Below are 15851 nucleotides of genomic sequence, written 5' to 3'. Positions count from 1 at the left end.
AATTGTTGACTTCTAGTTTAAATAACAAGGTATAAATTTTTTTTTTCAAATTCATTATTTTTAAAGAATTCTAACTCTTCGCCTACAATAATTTTAATATTCTACATTATTGTGCCTTAAGAATTAATGGTCTGTTTCACTGTTAGAGTAAAAATCAATTATTTTAAATTAGAAAATGTGTAAATCGAAACTGCAAATAATGTGATTGCCTTCGTTGAATCTGTATTTTAAGTGAAAAAACTAATTTGTCCATTTAAAATCAACGAGTTCCAATTAAAGTAATTAACCGAACTTGAAAGGCGATGTCACTCTTCTACTTTGTAGTAGGTGTAGCTGTAACGTAAACTATGTTTTCAAGGTTTAATAGTAGCGTATAAATATAAATATATTACGTAACTTATACTTAAGTAATACACTTATACCTCTTAAGCCAAGGTTTGATTACAAATAAAACTGTTTTTTAACACTTTGTTTAAGTTAAAGGAATTATCATAGGTACCAAACATTTTTTTTATTGGAAATCTAAAATAGAATAATTACAACTTATTTTCTAGATTTTCTAAGGCGCGTTTTATTGTCATTACGTAATGCTATATCGTTGCGATACTTTTATAATTACATCACGAATTTTAACTACGTAAAAGCCGTGATAAAGTCTGAGTAGGGTTGTTTATTCACAACAAATTTGTAAAGATAAACGAATGCTTTTGTTATTGATGATTAGACATCGTCTGGTCATTGAAAAATGACATTTATTTACCATTACGTAAATTTTATTTTGAGAAATCTAGACCTAACCTAACCCAAGCCTTACCAATACATATTCTACATTAAAATTGATATTATTTTTTGCTATACAATTCCATTCTCAATATAACCTGTTTATATTGTCTGTGCTATAACAAATACGATAGGAAATGTAACAAATATCGCTTATATAAACTCTTCTGACACTTGAGACCCAAACGAAATAAACTGTTGGTTTTTATTTGATTTTAAATCACTGTAGTGGTCAAATTGTCGCCGATAAGTTTGTTTAGTAAATATTGGTTCCCATAGATGAATATAATCAATTGTAAAGTTTATTTAATCCCTTCTACCCTCTAAAAGATTGATACATTTTAAATGTAGGCATTTTTTGTTTAGCTTGTATTTTTTTGGCTGTTAAACTTTACTTTTTAGAAAAATAAGGCATTTATAAAAAAGCGTAAAAATAAAAAACCTTTTAAATATATTAAAATATATTTTGACAAAGTAAAAATAAAATAAAAACAACTTTGCTAATATGTATAAAAATAAAAAAGATAAAAAACTGTATAATAAATTTGCCATGTGAACCATTCTTTTTAAATTACTAATTAAGCGAAAGTTGGCGAAGTCGAATACTCGTATGGGGTTGAATTATTCCATCACGAAATGGTCTTGTCCCAGTGGCTTGGTCTACATATTCAGCATATTTGATTTCAAGCATGGTCTTGAATCCGAATTTGTTAGAGGTGAATATGGTTGTAGAATACGAGATAACGCTGTCGAATTTCAACTCTTTCGCTAGCTCTATACTCTTCTGTAGCAACAAGTTGGAGATCCCTTGACCTTGGTAGGCGGTATGTACTGAACGCATGCTGATCACCATCATTTTCTTGTCACAAAATCGTTTCATAACATATTTATCCATCACAGCAAAAAGTCGGTTAAGAATCTGCTCCTTCTGGCTTACAGCGTTGCTATTTTTGGTGTTTTTGTAAACGTAGTTAAGTATTACTCCTATCAGGTTACCAGTTGATGTATCAAAGGCTCCGAATGCCAAGTCTTCACACAAGTTGCTCCAAACTCGCCTTTCGTCGATTTCATAAGATTCTGTACTATTTATTTTCAACATTCTTCTACTAACAACATTTGGAGTATAATGCAGATTGATAAAGGAAACCACACCATCATAGTCGTTCAAGTTTAATCTTTCAACAACGATATTTTCTGCCATTGTAATTTAACGCTTTAAATAAGGTTGCTAATAATGTGCCTAAGTTTTACCACTTTTCTGAATAGGAATCAACAGTTTTCAGGAGTCTCATTTTCCAAAGTGTATTTATAGGCCTATATTTTTGTTTGCAAGGAATGATGATTTTTCCCCGTCCTGACTTTCTTTTACACTTTTATCTCGAAAGATTTTCTAGTACCTGTTAAATTTTATTTGTTTATGTTAAATTGTGAATAAATTACCTTTTAAGATTGTAATTATATCTCATTTCCGATGGCCTGGTTTTGTAAATGCTAATTTTTTATGTCGTAGGCTGTTTTGTTTTAAATTACTATGTAAATTTAGTAAAACAAATTTAAAAAATTAATAATTTTTTTAAATAATAAGTGGCAAAAAAGGGTAACATTAACTGTTTTGTTTATTTTTTTAAATAAAGCCACATTTAATAATAAAACTTCTTTTATTTTATTGATTATGACTGAGGATAAATTTAAAATATTATGTTTTGTTTTATTTGGAAACACTGAGTGTCATGACTACTTACTCAATAAAAATTTATATTTCTTATAAATAAGTTCCAGGCCAAATGTTTGAGTTTTTAATTTGCTAGCTAATTAACTAGGCTTGTTTTGCTAATATTTAAAGGAATTTAATTAACCGGAACGCTATGTACTTGCATGTGCGTGCTATAATATATTTCAAATTAGGAATTTGTTTTTAATGTTACAGTTACATTAAAGTCAGTCATTGGTCGTCAAATTGTATTTTTTTTGTATATTTCTTTATCCTCGATGTGGGAAAGTCGAATGCGCGACTTAAATATAAAGTAACATCAGTTGCCCGATAATTATGCTGCTGATTAAGTGCTAACTCAGCAGGAGTTCATATGTTTATAGCGCCTTACTCAAGGTCAAGGGCGCTACAGCATGAGAGCAGTGGGGATTAAACCCACGACCTCATGTGTGGTGTAGCAAGTGTTCTTACCGCTACACCACGCTGCCGATCAAACTGGTTGTTAATGTCAGTCTGTCAATTAATCTTAGTAAAACCCTAAAAATTAAGTGATAAATAACATTAATTAACTAATTAGGTGCTTTCAAACGATTTATCATAATTAACCCTAATACAAAAAGAAAAACTGTCTAATGCTTTATTGTTTAATTTAAATGATTAGATATATTTTTGAGAAATTACTTTTAAATAAAAATGATCCACTCACCTGAGGATGAGGAGGAAACCGGACCTTCTGTGGATGCTGCAGATCCAGAGGAAAGGATCAAGGCAAGAAGATTAAGGATTCAAAAAAGAATTGAACAACAAAAAAGGTAATTTTTATTCTAAGTTTATGTAAACTTTGTTAGTTTTAAATAGAAGAAGACAAATTGTAAAATAATAATGGAATACAATTTATTTTTTAAGTATTTTAAATGTGATATAGAGTGTTGTGTAACATACTTAATTAATCAATTTTTAAAGTGTTCTGTTATCGAAAGTTTTTTTTTAATATTTACAAAAAAAAATATTTCTTATAGAGAAGCTATGGGTGGAAATGCAGTTGCTAAAAAAGAGACAGTAAGTGACATAGGAAAAGGACGGGAACAGATCGAGGAGAGTAGAAAAAGGTTGAAGAAGCTGGAGAGCGATGGATTTGAACTTGTAACCAATGTTAAAGTTGCTGGTGATGCGAGAGAAATGCAACATCGGGTTCAGGAGGGAGTCCATAAACTAACAAGGTGAAACTTTAGATTTTCATTTTTAAATTTGCCTAATTTTTTTTTTCCGTATTCCCATAAGGAGGTAGGTTTTTGATGTTTTTATTGGGTAAGGGTGTGCTATTGGGATGTGTTTGAGCTATCCGTGAACGCTGAACTCAAGGACAAATATTATGGCATTGGTGAGGCTTTAACCTGAAACCTTTCGGGTTTATAGTCTTACAAAATAAATTTATAGGCCTACAAAATAAAAGAAACTGCGGTTTGTGGTGCGCATGTAAATTATCACTGGCAAATATTAGTTAAGAGTTGTGACCATATTATGACAATAAAATCATGACCAGAGGGCATTTATTGACCAGTTTTAATTAGTTTTTGCCCAAGATTTAAAAATAAATTATTTACAGAGTCGAGAAATTGGAGGCGGAGGCAAAAACTTCTTCAGAGAAATTTGAAGAGATCAGTCGAAGATGGTCAGCTGCAAAGATGAAAGAGATTCCAAGCGACCTCCATGAGATGTTGATCGAGCAAACGAAGGGATGCGACACTGTGATTGACGAGAAGAATAAACTCATCAACCAACTTCAACTCGTAAGTAAAAAAATACAATTTTTTAATTTGAAAAAAAATTGCTTTAAAAAAACAAATTTGTAATTTGCAAAATACTTGTTTTTAGTTACCTAGTATATTTAATAATAGGTGTATATATTAAAAATGATGTTATTCTAGGAGTTGAAGCAAAAAGATGATGAGTATGTCAAGGATTTGAAGAAGCAAGCAGAGGATGTTGATCTTATGATCGAGAGAATGGAAGAACAAGTTAAAAATCTTAACAAATCTTTCAGGGATGAACTTCTTGAAATTGAGGTAAAAAAAAAATATTTAAAAAAAATTAAATTTTAATTTAAAATTTTTCTTTTAATTCTCAGACCTCATTTACTGACGAGAGAGCGGATGTTTTAAAAGCAAATAGGAAGAAGTGGGATTCGATCATGCAGCAGAGAAGGGATCGAGAGGATGATTATCTTAACCTGAGATTCAGGAGAGTTGATGAGCATGGGATGCAGCTTGATTCCCTGAGGACACACGACACGGAAGAGTATAACATGGTGAAGATCAAACTAGAAACTGATGTACAGGTAAAACCAAGTTCTTTAATTTTAACAATTGCTTGAGAGTGTAACGAAAACTTAAGTGTTCCAAACCTAAAAAAATAAATTTTAATGCCAGAATAATAATATTCAAAAGCATTTATTACCATTTTCATTTTTTATATATAAAAATTTATATAATGAAGCTTGGTGGACTATATATATATATGTATGCCAAATATTAATAGGTCTTCCAAATATATAAAACTGGAGATTGTGGTAAGCAGGAAAATTTTTATTCGCGAATATTAGTTGAGAGTTGCAACAAAAATCAAGACTGTAGGCTGTGCTAGTGACTAAAAAATTATATTTATTTAACTTTGTTTTAAGAAAAAAACACATTTTTTAAAACACAAGATAACAAAAACATGTTTTAATAAAAATTTAAAATTTGTTTGTATAAATTTTTGTTTAGATATTGGAGCAACAGTTACAACAAATGAAAGCAACTTATCAACTCAATCAGGAAAAGTTGGAATATAATTTCCAAGTTCTTAAGAAACGTGATGAAGAAAATACAATCACAAAATCTCAACAGAAACGCAAAATAACAAGGTAAACAAATTGGTTTTTTATTCAAATTTTACTCATTTCCACATTGTTAGTTTTATTATTTAATTTTTTTTTGCAAAATTTTTTTTTAGACTTCAAGATTCACTCAACAGTTTTCGCTTGAAATTGAGCAAGCAAGAAAAAAATTACAAAGAGGAAAATCAAAATCTGGCGGATGAATACAAGAGAATCGCTGATCAGTATAAAGAACTACACAAGAAAATGAAGTTAGTTGGGACTATTTCTTTTTTAAATGTTTTTAAAATTTAATTTAATTACAGCAGTGTGATTTGGCGGTCAGTACACTTGGCTTTACTACATGAGATTGTGGGTTCGATCCCCTCTGCTCTCATGCTGTAGTGCTGTTAAGTAAGGTGCTATAACTGTATAACCTCCTGTTAACAAAACACTTAAAAAAAAGCAGTTAATTATTGAGGAATTATAATCTATAATATTCCAAACTGCACAAGGCAACTTAACCATGTTGAAGTAACTAATGTCACTCTATGTTTAGGTCCTGAAGTTGGCCTTTCCACATCAAGGATAAATAAATAAAAAAATTATGAAAAATTTAATTTAATTTAAAAAAAAATATTTTTAGGCACTTTTCAGCGACTGATTGGAAGAAGTTTGAGGACATTTGGAAAATGAACGAGGATGAAGTGCGCTCTCTAGTGGATGATGTGTTAAAAGGAGATAAGACAATCCATCGACAGCAGCTTGGTCTTCCCTGGCATCCTCCGGAAACGTTAGATGAAGAAAAAATTTAAAACTAAAAAAACTTTAAGATAAATTATTTTTTCTATATTTAGAATAATGGGGAAGACTCGGGGTCCTTTGGAGGTCCAATCAAACGACCCACGACCCACTGCAACTTCATTGGCTAAGGAAATATTAGCTTCTAGCGAAACTTCAACTTTAAAGTTGCCTGAAGTTGAAGCAGAAACTGTTGAAGGTGGTGGAAAAATTGTGAGTTTAACATTTTGTTTAGAACAAAATTTAACTTCAAATATCTAGATAAACAAATTTTTTTAATTTTTAAAATACTAAGGCTGTTAATATTGTAGAAAAGCAATAATAAATGATTAAACCATTCTATGAAAATATTATTATAATTTAATAAAACAAAAATTTTTTAGGGCATTTTTAAATAATTATTAAAATTGTTTTACATTCTTTTTAAATATATATAGAAAAAATAGATAATTTTAAATTCTAGAGGAGTAATTCTGTATAAAAGTGAATTTTAAATATTTAGAAATCTTTGTTATCGCTTGGCTCAGTGAAACACCTACTTGAAATCTTATGTGATGAAGCTGGATTCCTGGTGGAGGAAAAATTAAACAAATTACTTCAACCTCTACAAGCTGATGAAAGATCACTTATAAAACTTGATGCTATATTTAAGGTAAATAAACATAAATGTTGTTATCCTATTTAACAAGTCAAATTGTAATAAATTAAAAATTTGAATATTTCCATTAGAATATTTATTATTTGAATTGAATTTTCTTTATCCCTGATTTCTTACTGCATGCAAATTGATTTCAAACCATTAACCTTATGCTGTGCTTTTCGTAAATTTTATAACTTTATTTTTAGGCTCTTAACATAGACACAGAAGAAGATGTGACCAAATTATCGAATTTCTTTTTCCTATATGGAAAAATGGGAGCAAAGAATGAACAAGGTAATTGTAGTTAGCAAAATAATAATAATAGTTTAAAGAAAAATTTAACCAAATACAATGTACAATCTTAAACTTATTTTCTTGTTTTTTCCAAACGAATTTTTTGTTTTTCAAATTTTGAGGATAAATATATAATGAATTATTTTAGGCGTTGATGAAGCTGGAAGTGTCGGAACTGGAGACTCAGAAATCCAACAAATGACATCAGGTATGGTTGTTATGACAATTGAGTTCATTACTAATTTTTTTCTTGAATTAAAAACCCAATTTAAGATTTAATGAGTCTTCTGATTTTAATGCAAATGGTGTTTAATGTAAACTGCTATGTAGACTGCTTTAGTTTAGATATAGTTGACCTTATAATATCACCTTATCTATAGTGTATATACTACTAAATAATAACAGTGCTACAGTTTACCTATAATTACCTGTTAATGTGCTTTCTTCAATATATTAATCTATTGACATTATGTGAATGTTTGGAAGGAGAAGGAAGTAATGTTTCAACTGCAGAAGGTTTTGTTGATCCCAACCTTGTCCTTCAAATCCTCAAGAAATTTGTAAAGGAACACATTAAACCTACCAAGTATGTAAAAACTTACTGATAATATTCATTTGATTATAACGTTTAATTGTTTAGAATACCTATGTTATCACAAAGTATACTTAAAAATTTTTAAAATTACACTTATTACTTGTACCAGTCTACAGTCGGGATTTTAATTGTTGTAATATAGTTGCAATTCCAAACTTAACTTCGCCAGCGATAGATTACCAAAACACCACAAACAGAAGTTTTCTTTATTTTGTAGGCCTATAAATTGTACATTAACATATATATATACAGATCAGCCACTAAGCTGCTTTAAATATAGATATTTATAGCAAAAAATTCATTGCTCTTAGTGTACTTAGTGTACATGACATTTAATTTTTTTATTTTAACTTGGTCCAATTTTGTTTAGAGAGAAACAAAGATTAAGTTTGGTGAACAAACTTGGAGGAGCTGATGGAAGAGACTCTTCTCAGGATGCAGAATACTGGGAGACTTGCTCGGGCGTCATCGATGAACATAAACTAAAGATGTGGGATGCTTTGACTTCATCTCTGACCAAATATCAGTAAGTTTTGAAATATTTAGTAAAATATACGAAAAAATTATATAAAATATATTTTGTAAGGTTCAAGGGTATATATTTTATTTTTATTTTGCCAGTTTGCTAAAAAAAGCAAAATACAATTTTGTTTTATCAAATTACCAAACAAAGAATGGTTTTTAAAGATAGATAATCATTTTGGCCGAATTTTGTTGGCTAAAAAATGATTTTTACATCGCTAAATGTAGTAAAAGGTTCAGAAAAATATTTTTCTAAACAAACGCATTAAAGTAACGCTTCGCTACTTGTTTAGCAACGTGTTAACGGAACGCGAAACCCGCATTAAAGAAACTGACAGCTTACGCCAGCAAAATTCTGAACTAAGAATGCTTCTACACCAGTACATTTCATCAAAGGTTAATATATTAGCATGTTAGTCAGTAGTGTATTAATTAGAGCTTGCAAGATTATTATTGCTGGATGTACGCTGCTAAATTTAGCATTTTAACTAACCAATGTTGTCATACAAGTTATGTAGTAATTATTAACTTGGCTGCCTTATTGCAGTTGATAGAGCAACTAATTCTAGTTACTACTTAACTTTATGTAATTTCTACTAACAAATTGCATGTTGAAAAGAGTTAAAATTGTGTTAAAAAATAACATTTTAAATTTGGTAGCCTAGTGTAGTAAGAAAAACTTTAATAATTAGATATATTTATACAGTTTTATGTAGTTTAAAGACTTATTGTTAAAATCGATTTAGGTGAATCAAGAATTGGAAATCCCTCCTACCAGGATACTTCAATTGGAATACAGTTGAAGAAAAAAACACACATTTACAAAATGAAAACTTTTATGTATTATCATTGTGCTTTAATTAATATATTTTTTAAATAAATAAAAAAACAAAATATGAAATATTTGGAGTATTAAGGATATGGGTAAATGACATTTAGTGCTTTGAATATGCATAAAAATATAATCCAACACACGAATAAAAATGGAAATCAATGCAACAAATCAAAGTTTAATGTTGCAAAAACAGGTGCAATATTAACTTAACAAATAAAGCAAGGTTTATACAAATTGTGTTATTTTATGTTTTATATAAAACATGACTTAAATCCTTATAAATTTAAAGTACCCGTTAACGAAAATTTAGTTTTAACAGCTCAAACAAAATAGTTAGAATAGTTGTTCTACTACAATTTAAAATGTGTAATTAAATAAGGTAACATATGTTATACATACCCTGACATTTTAGGAATTTAAAAGAAAATTGGCAAATTAATAATAAATTTGGACTTAAAAACAAAATAATAATTACTAAAACTGCCTGAATAATTTAGATAGTATCTTAAAATAGGGGGGCCTACTTTTGAAACTTATGCTAATACAGTTTCAGCATTGACTTGATTAAATGGGTTTTTAGGAGGTACAGTTGTCACCATTCTTGACATAGGACCTCGTTTTGCCCATGGTGAAGTGTTAGTTGGGGTTGGTAACCTCCTACATAAAAAAATAAACATCTGTAAATAGTTTGTTGTATAATTTTGTAAAAGTATTCAGTTAGTATTAGTGCCTACATTCCATGGGGAATCTTATTCCACCACTAAGACTATATCAGATTAAAGTTTTCTGGCTTTGTATATTAGGCTTTATTATGTTACCCCTATTTACCTGTGCACATATGCAGTGGAAGGGGGTTGTGGGGCTGGGTACATACTATGAGCTGTGTGAACCCCAGTCCAGTGAACACAACCTTCATATTTGGGTATATTCGGTCGACTAAAAAAAAAAAAAAGTTTGTAAATTTTTGGATTCTTATTTTTTTACTAAACTTGAAGTTATTTTTAAAGCACAACTTACTGAGCTGTATCAGTGTAGCGAGGTTTAGGGGTCCTTAGCTGGGTTAGAGGTCGGTATTCAGCATCAGGGTGATCTTTATCCTCAAAATCATAAGCTCCAATTGACCCACTGTAGATAGAAAAAAATATTTTAGTTCGTATGGGCCAGTAAAATATAAAGTTATAAATTGTTTTAAAGTTAAATATTTTGTAAAATTACGGTAGTTGATAACCTATATTTTAACACATTTTACTGTTTACCATTAAATTGTTTATTATACTAAATTCTAAACAATCTTTTGAATTACATAAAACAAAATTTACATTAAGTGTTACCTATAACATGGTATATGGCCACTTTTTCGGTAATGACTTGTGCTAAAAAAAGATTAAATATTATTTAAGTTTGTTTTATATATATACATTGAATGTATGTCAACTTTTTATCAACAGCATGGGCTTATATGCTAAGTAAATGTAAAAAACAACAGGTATTGTTAATAGTTTATAAATTTTTTCATTTTTTAAGTTTTTTTTATTTAATATTTACTATCTGTATGGTCTCTCTGTGTAATTTTTATCTCTTGCTTGAAACCAGTCCCAAGAGCGACCAAATGACTAAAAAACAAAAAAAATATAAGAGATTTTATTTAAATATTTATCCTTACCAAAATGCATTGAGTATTAATTTTAAATAATGTTTACCTGGCTTATGTCTGGTACTGCTTCATATCGTTTTGCCCATTTAGTAAACCTCTGTGATATTGGGTCTGGCATTTTCTCCAGGGTGCTTGGGCAAGCCTTGATTTTGGGTGGAAGGCGATTGTCCCAACTCACTTCATTAAATCCCCTAAAAAAAGGATAATTTATTGAATAAAAATTAAGCATTTTTTAACCTAAATTAAAAGAAAAGTGCTGCACTATAGTGCAGAACTATAATTCTTTCTGCCAGAAATTTTTGCCACTGAAAATTTCTAAGATAATTTATGCCAATTTGAACATTTAAATTGATCATAACTTTTCAATTTTAGTTAAACTTACGCCAGTTTTAAAACAATTTATGACGGATATTTAAAGCAAAACCCACAAGTTCTGCAGTCAGAGTGTTTTACTTTAACCTTTTTTTAAACCCTTTACTACAAACCACTAATCTTATTTCTAGCTTAGTCAATAATTGCTTTTTAAAACTTAGTTTACGTTTGTGTTGAGCTTGTAAACATATAAGCCCTTGCTGCTTCATCTCTCCAATTTCCTGGTTTAAAAGTAAAAGTTCCAACAAGTAAGTTCTCGTTGTCATTGGAAGGCAGAGGTTCAACTTTACTTGGGCTTGTCCAACCTCCCAGACTTGCTCGTAATGAAACATCAAGAACCTAAATAATAAAATGTGGCTAAAAACATAAAATGTTTAAAATTATAATCTAAATTAGCAACATGGTAGAGTGTTCAGATGCATTTTTGTATCAAGTTGTTTTTAAGACAACACAAGGGTAAGTTTTAATATGTTGCCCCCGGTCTTGAGTTTACTTTGCCAGTTTCAGGTCTATTACATTGAGGCATACCTAGGACTGCTTAAACATAAAAGCAGTAAGAATCTGCATACCATATTGTGCGTGATAGGTTTTTTAATTGCCAACAGAAACATTTATTTTTAGTATTGATGTATTCTTGTTACCTTTCTTGCTTTCCAGGTAGCTTCAATCTCACTCGGTTTTAATTCTTCGTGTTTTGGGGCTTTTGGTGGGGTTTGTGGCCTTCCACTATCTGGAGGTTTGGTTGTTGGCGTCCCAAGTTGAACTTTGTCGCTGTTTTGTACCATACTTGATATTCTAAAATATTAAAAGTTGGGTAGCAATTAATGTAAATTTTGAAATTGGTGGGCTTTAAATCTATTGTGTAGGTTTATAAGTTTTTCTTGGGGTTTATAAGTTTTGTTTTAAAAAACAAGCAAATTAAAAATAAAACAACATAACGATCATCAATAGTAAATATTTATTAGTTTACCTTTTAACCCCAGTACCCAAATCCTGGTCGGCCCCAGTGCTGATAAACCCAGAAGCGGGGTCAATGATTGGATGATTGTCCCTATGGGGGGCAAGGGAATACCCAGAATGTGGTGCTTGAGAGTGAATGTTCCATTTTATAAATGCCGGGCTCTCTTTTAAACGACCCTTAAGCAAAGTTTTTGTTTAATTAATTAATATATATGAACTCGCAACCTAATTACAAATGATTTAAAAATTAAATTTAAAAAATATTTATCGTTGTTTGATTTACTTGAAAACTTGGATAGTCGTAGTTTCCTTCTGGGCCACGAATTAATGGAAACTTTGTGTGTCTTAGAGACCGATTAAACTCGATTTGTTCCGCAAAATTTCCACCTGCATTTGAATCGGTTTTTAAAATTGTTCCCATGCCAGGGTGTGGATGTAACTGAGTTTCCGCCATTGCGTTGATTACCTATGTGATTATATTACAACAATAAAGTATATCTTGCAAGAAATACTCAGTTATCAGACTTCTATAAAGCTTAACAGAAATAGAAATAAGCGCTGTGTTGACAATATGTGGCGCGCGTATCGTTGCTATGGCGACGATGTTTAATGACTAAAGAGGGCGATATATTTTAAACCGAATTAAAATATATTTATTTAATATAGAAAATACAAAAAATAATACATTTTCACACAAAAATAAAAAATAAAATTTATATATACACTCTTTTTTAATTAAATAAATGTATATACACAACGCAGGATATTTCGGCTTTACGAAACATAGCACTATATTTAAATTTATAGGGATGTACATTTAAAGGTTAACTATTTTTAAAAATATCTTATTTATGGCTGTATATTTTGGTAAATTTTATTAATAAAATTTTTAAAAGAAGTACGCTCTTTTGTGTAACGGAATATTTATTACACTAATGATAACTTTGTTATATTAATAAAAAATTCATACATTATTCATTATGTTTTAATTAAAAAAAAAGAATATTTTGAAGTCCAAATCATCTTTTTGATTTTAGATCTTGTGTTAAGTTTAAAGATGAATCAGCTATTATTTTTTATAACATTTTTAACTTTAGTGACGTCATCAAATTGTATACAGAGTTGCAAGAGTGTGATGTCACCTAATGATGAATATAAAAAACCAAAAAACTCCTGGGTTGAAAATGAAAACGCAGACGTCCAGAAAGAAAATTATTTTCCAAGTTATTCTTTGAGGAAAGTTGAAACTTTTATCGTACAACAATGCTCGTTGGAATGCGACACCGAACCAATGTAAGTCTTGTCGGGTTCTATAACTGTTAGAATACTTGGTAAAATTAAGTAAAAAAGTAGTTAAACCTAAATATTAAAACTTATATTTTTACTATAAGATGTTAATACTTTGGTAATTTAATTGATCAACAACTCTACTCTGGACAACTCAATATAAAGACAGTTTATCTCAGGAAAAACAGTTTAAGTTGTCTTTTGATCCAATTGACTGGTCCTTAAGTTTAAAAGTTTATAACTAATTTTACTTAGGTGCAAATCCTATAACTACAACAACATTGACGGGACATGTGAACTGAACACAAACGATCGATTGACTGTTGCGAAATCAGGCTCTACTTATATTCAGCATGAAGGGGATTGGGTCGAAGTAAAGGATGGGTTAATCAATTTACCAGAGTGGGATTATTACAGTCAGGATGCTTTTCTACTGCAGGGCAAGGTAAAATATTTTAGTTATTATAGTTTTAGCCGGCAGCGTGGTGTAGTGGTAAAAACACTTGCTACACCACATGAGGTCTTGGGTTTAATCCCAACTGTTCTCATGGTGTATCGCCCTCAAGTGAGGCGTTGCAATTTTAATCTATAATATCCCAAACTGCCACAGGCAACTCGAGACTGGGTAAGAGTAACAGTTGTTACTCTATAGGTTTAGGTTAAATCTCTATAAATTTACCCTTTTTAAAGTAAAATTTACATAACTTTATTTGAAATAGGCCCTTTTTAATCCGTGCAAAGATGCTGTTTGTGGTAAAAATGAAGTTTGTTCTCCTCTTCCTCCCAAATTTCGAACGGAAGGAAGGGATTTTAGCTGCCAGGTTTTATCGCCTTCTTTATCGGGTAACTTCAGTAGATTTGTTTTTATTTAAGTTTTTAACTTTTATCGGACAAAAATATGCTGTTGTGACGTAATTGATTTATCTTGTAAGATCGGGTAAAAGGACTTATAGTGTGGCAATGGTGCGTCCCAAATTAAATCCGATGTCGTGACCGGTATACTACACTATTTGGACATTAGGCAAAATTTAAGTAGAAGTTTAATGACAGTTGAACTTATACCGACATTGGGTTTTAAATAAAAAACCATCATTAATTGATAACTTTTTTTAATTGCGTTTTGCAGATTTTTACTCAGAATGGTTGGGCTGGTCGTTATGGTCTGGTTGCTCGGTCACGTGCGGTCACGGTTACCGGACCCGAGTGCGTTCGTGTCAAGCCGAGGAAGAATGGAAATGCGACGGAATATCTCAAGATACTTTCTTGTGCAATAACGGAGTCTGTCCGTGTAAGTTCTTTCTATATAAATTGTTGGTAACCACAAAAATCCTATTATTTAGGTCATATTATAGATTAAAATTTTTCTAAAAATAGGCTGCTAATTAAATGTTGGCTTTGCAGGAGTTTATACCGTTTATAACGCTTTACTCAAGGTCGCTACAGCAGGAGAGCAGTAGTCAACCTTCATAACTTTTGTTCTCCAGCTGAAATATATATGATTACTCAACGTTATTAAGGATTAAAAAAACAAATATAATTTAAGGGCTGCATTAACCATAACACTTCATTTTTAAATTAAATTTAGACTGGGCTCATTGGCAAGCGTGGAGTTATTGTAATACACCAGAAAATTGTGGGGCAGGGGTTAAACACAGGGACAGAACTTGCGTTAAATCTGATGAAAGCCAATCCTGTACCGGTGATGTTAATGAGAGTTCCACTTGTTGGCTTCCTTCTTGCGATAGTAAGTGTATTAGTTCTATGTTATTACAAAAATAAATAATAAATTCAATCTTATTTAAATTTTTTGGAAGTTTAAAAAAGCTAGCCTTATTGAAAACCTAGCTTATTTTTAACCGTAGTCCAATAACAAATCCACTATAGTTTGTATCTTTGTTCAGCTCCAATCACTTTAGGGAACGGGACTTTTGGACGAGTTTATATTTACGACGACAGTAATTTTGTTCTACCAACTTGGAAGGGTGTTTGTTATGTAAGTTATAATAACATTTTAATACATTTAAAGTAATTTAAACTTATGTCCATTTTAGTTTTTTTTTTAAACATTTTTTTGGTTTATCGTATGCATTTCATTGACATAGCAAATTTTTTCACTAATTTAATTATAAATTAATTAAAACCTATAGAATTAAGTGAAATATAGTGGCTGTATGACAACTTGTCTTTACTAGGTAAAGTTCTGGGTTCGATTACCACTGCCGCCATGTTAACAATTATTAGGCTGTTAAGTTAGGCCTTTAAAAACTTTATAATTAAAAATATGATTTTTGTTTGAAGGATCCAACATGGAGTTTAAACAAACACATAAATATATATCGAACAGTTTGTGCTTTCAATAATATGTATGTTACTGATGAAGTACCTGAAGATCCAGACACGAGTCCACCTACAGTAGATGTAAGTATTTTGAACTGATTTTTTACACGACACAAAAATAATACGCGACACAAAAATAATACTATAAAAACTATTAAGGCTTTTATTTATATTTTAGCTTTTTTTGAAACCAATTAATTGTGGTG

The 15851-nt window shown here is 30.4% G+C and overlaps 3 protein-coding genes across 3 annotated transcripts; 1 reads left to right on the top strand and 2 right to left on the bottom strand.

Moving 5' to 3' along the window:
• Positions 1–1354: 1354 nt before the first annotated feature.
• LOC145746011 (uncharacterized) lies at positions 1355–1981 on the bottom strand. Its single transcript, XM_082564189.1, has one exon. The coding sequence runs from the start codon at positions 1979–1981 to the stop codon at positions 1355–1357; it is 627 nt and encodes a 208-aa protein (XP_082420315.1).
• A 1181-nt stretch (positions 1982–3162) lies between these two features.
• Positions 3163–9094, top strand: LOC145744504 (dynein regulatory complex protein 1-like). Its single transcript, XM_082562353.1, has 16 exons — positions 3163–3303; positions 3511–3711; positions 4098–4281; positions 4420–4557; positions 4620–4829; positions 5257–5396; positions 5486–5620; positions 5995–6141; positions 6206–6362; positions 6652–6801; positions 6996–7083; positions 7232–7291; positions 7570–7669; positions 8049–8204; positions 8494–8596; positions 8947–9094. The coding sequence occupies exons 1-16, from the start codon at positions 3185–3187 to the stop codon at positions 9001–9003; spliced, it is 2145 nt and encodes a 714-aa protein (XP_082418479.1). The 5' UTR covers positions 3163–3184; the 3' UTR covers positions 9004–9094.
• LOC145744505 (protein SPMIP7-like) lies at positions 9025–12560 on the bottom strand. Its single transcript, XM_082562354.1, has 10 exons — positions 12305–12560; positions 12032–12198; positions 11703–11856; positions 11228–11400; positions 10736–10880; positions 10581–10648; positions 10367–10408; positions 10053–10160; positions 9864–9971; positions 9025–9692 (listed from the first exon to the last, which is right to left on the bottom strand). The coding sequence occupies exons 1-10, from the start codon at positions 12473–12475 to the stop codon at positions 9569–9571; spliced, it is 1260 nt and encodes a 419-aa protein (XP_082418480.1). The 5' UTR covers positions 12476–12560; the 3' UTR covers positions 9025–9568.
• Between the last annotated feature and the right edge of the window lie 3291 nt (positions 12561–15851).

Source organism: Corella eumyota, chromosome 3 (assembly GCF_963082875.1).
Source record: "Corella eumyota chromosome 3, kaCorEumy4.1, whole genome shotgun sequence".
Classification (NCBI taxonomy): domain Eukaryota; kingdom Metazoa; phylum Chordata; class Ascidiacea; order Phlebobranchia; family Corellidae; genus Corella; species Corella eumyota.
The sequence above is the reverse complement of the archived record's forward strand: the minus strand, read 5'-3'. Positions and strand labels throughout refer to the sequence as shown.

Excerpts from the sequence above, each read along its gene's own strand:
- LOC145744505 (XM_082562354.1), bottom strand. The coding sequence starts at position 12,475 with ATGGCGGAAACTCAGTTACATCCACACCCTGGCATGGGAACAATTTTA. Across the intron at positions 10,881-11,227 it reads TTTACAAGCTCAACACAAAC|GGGATTTAATGAAGTGAGTT; the intron begins GTAAACTAAGTT and ends TCCTTTTTTTAG. Across the intron at positions 10,161-10,366 it reads GGCCATATACCATGTTATAG|TGGGTCAATTGGAGCTTATG; the intron begins GTAACACTTAAT and ends TTCTATCTACAG.
- LOC145744504 (XM_082562353.1), top strand. The coding sequence starts at position 3,185 with ATGATCCACTCACCTGAGGATGAGGAGGAAACCGGACCTTCTGTGGAT. Across the intron at positions 3,304-3,510 it reads AGAATTGAACAACAAAAAAG|AGAAGCTATGGGTGGAAATG; the intron begins GTAATTTTTATT and ends TATTTCTTATAG. Across the intron at positions 6,802-6,995 it reads AACTTGATGCTATATTTAAG|GCTCTTAACATAGACACAGA; the intron begins GTAAATAAACAT and ends CTTTATTTTTAG.
- LOC145746011 (XM_082564189.1), bottom strand. The coding sequence starts at position 1,981 with ATGGCAGAAAATATCGTTGTTGAAAGATTAAACTTGAACGACTATGAT.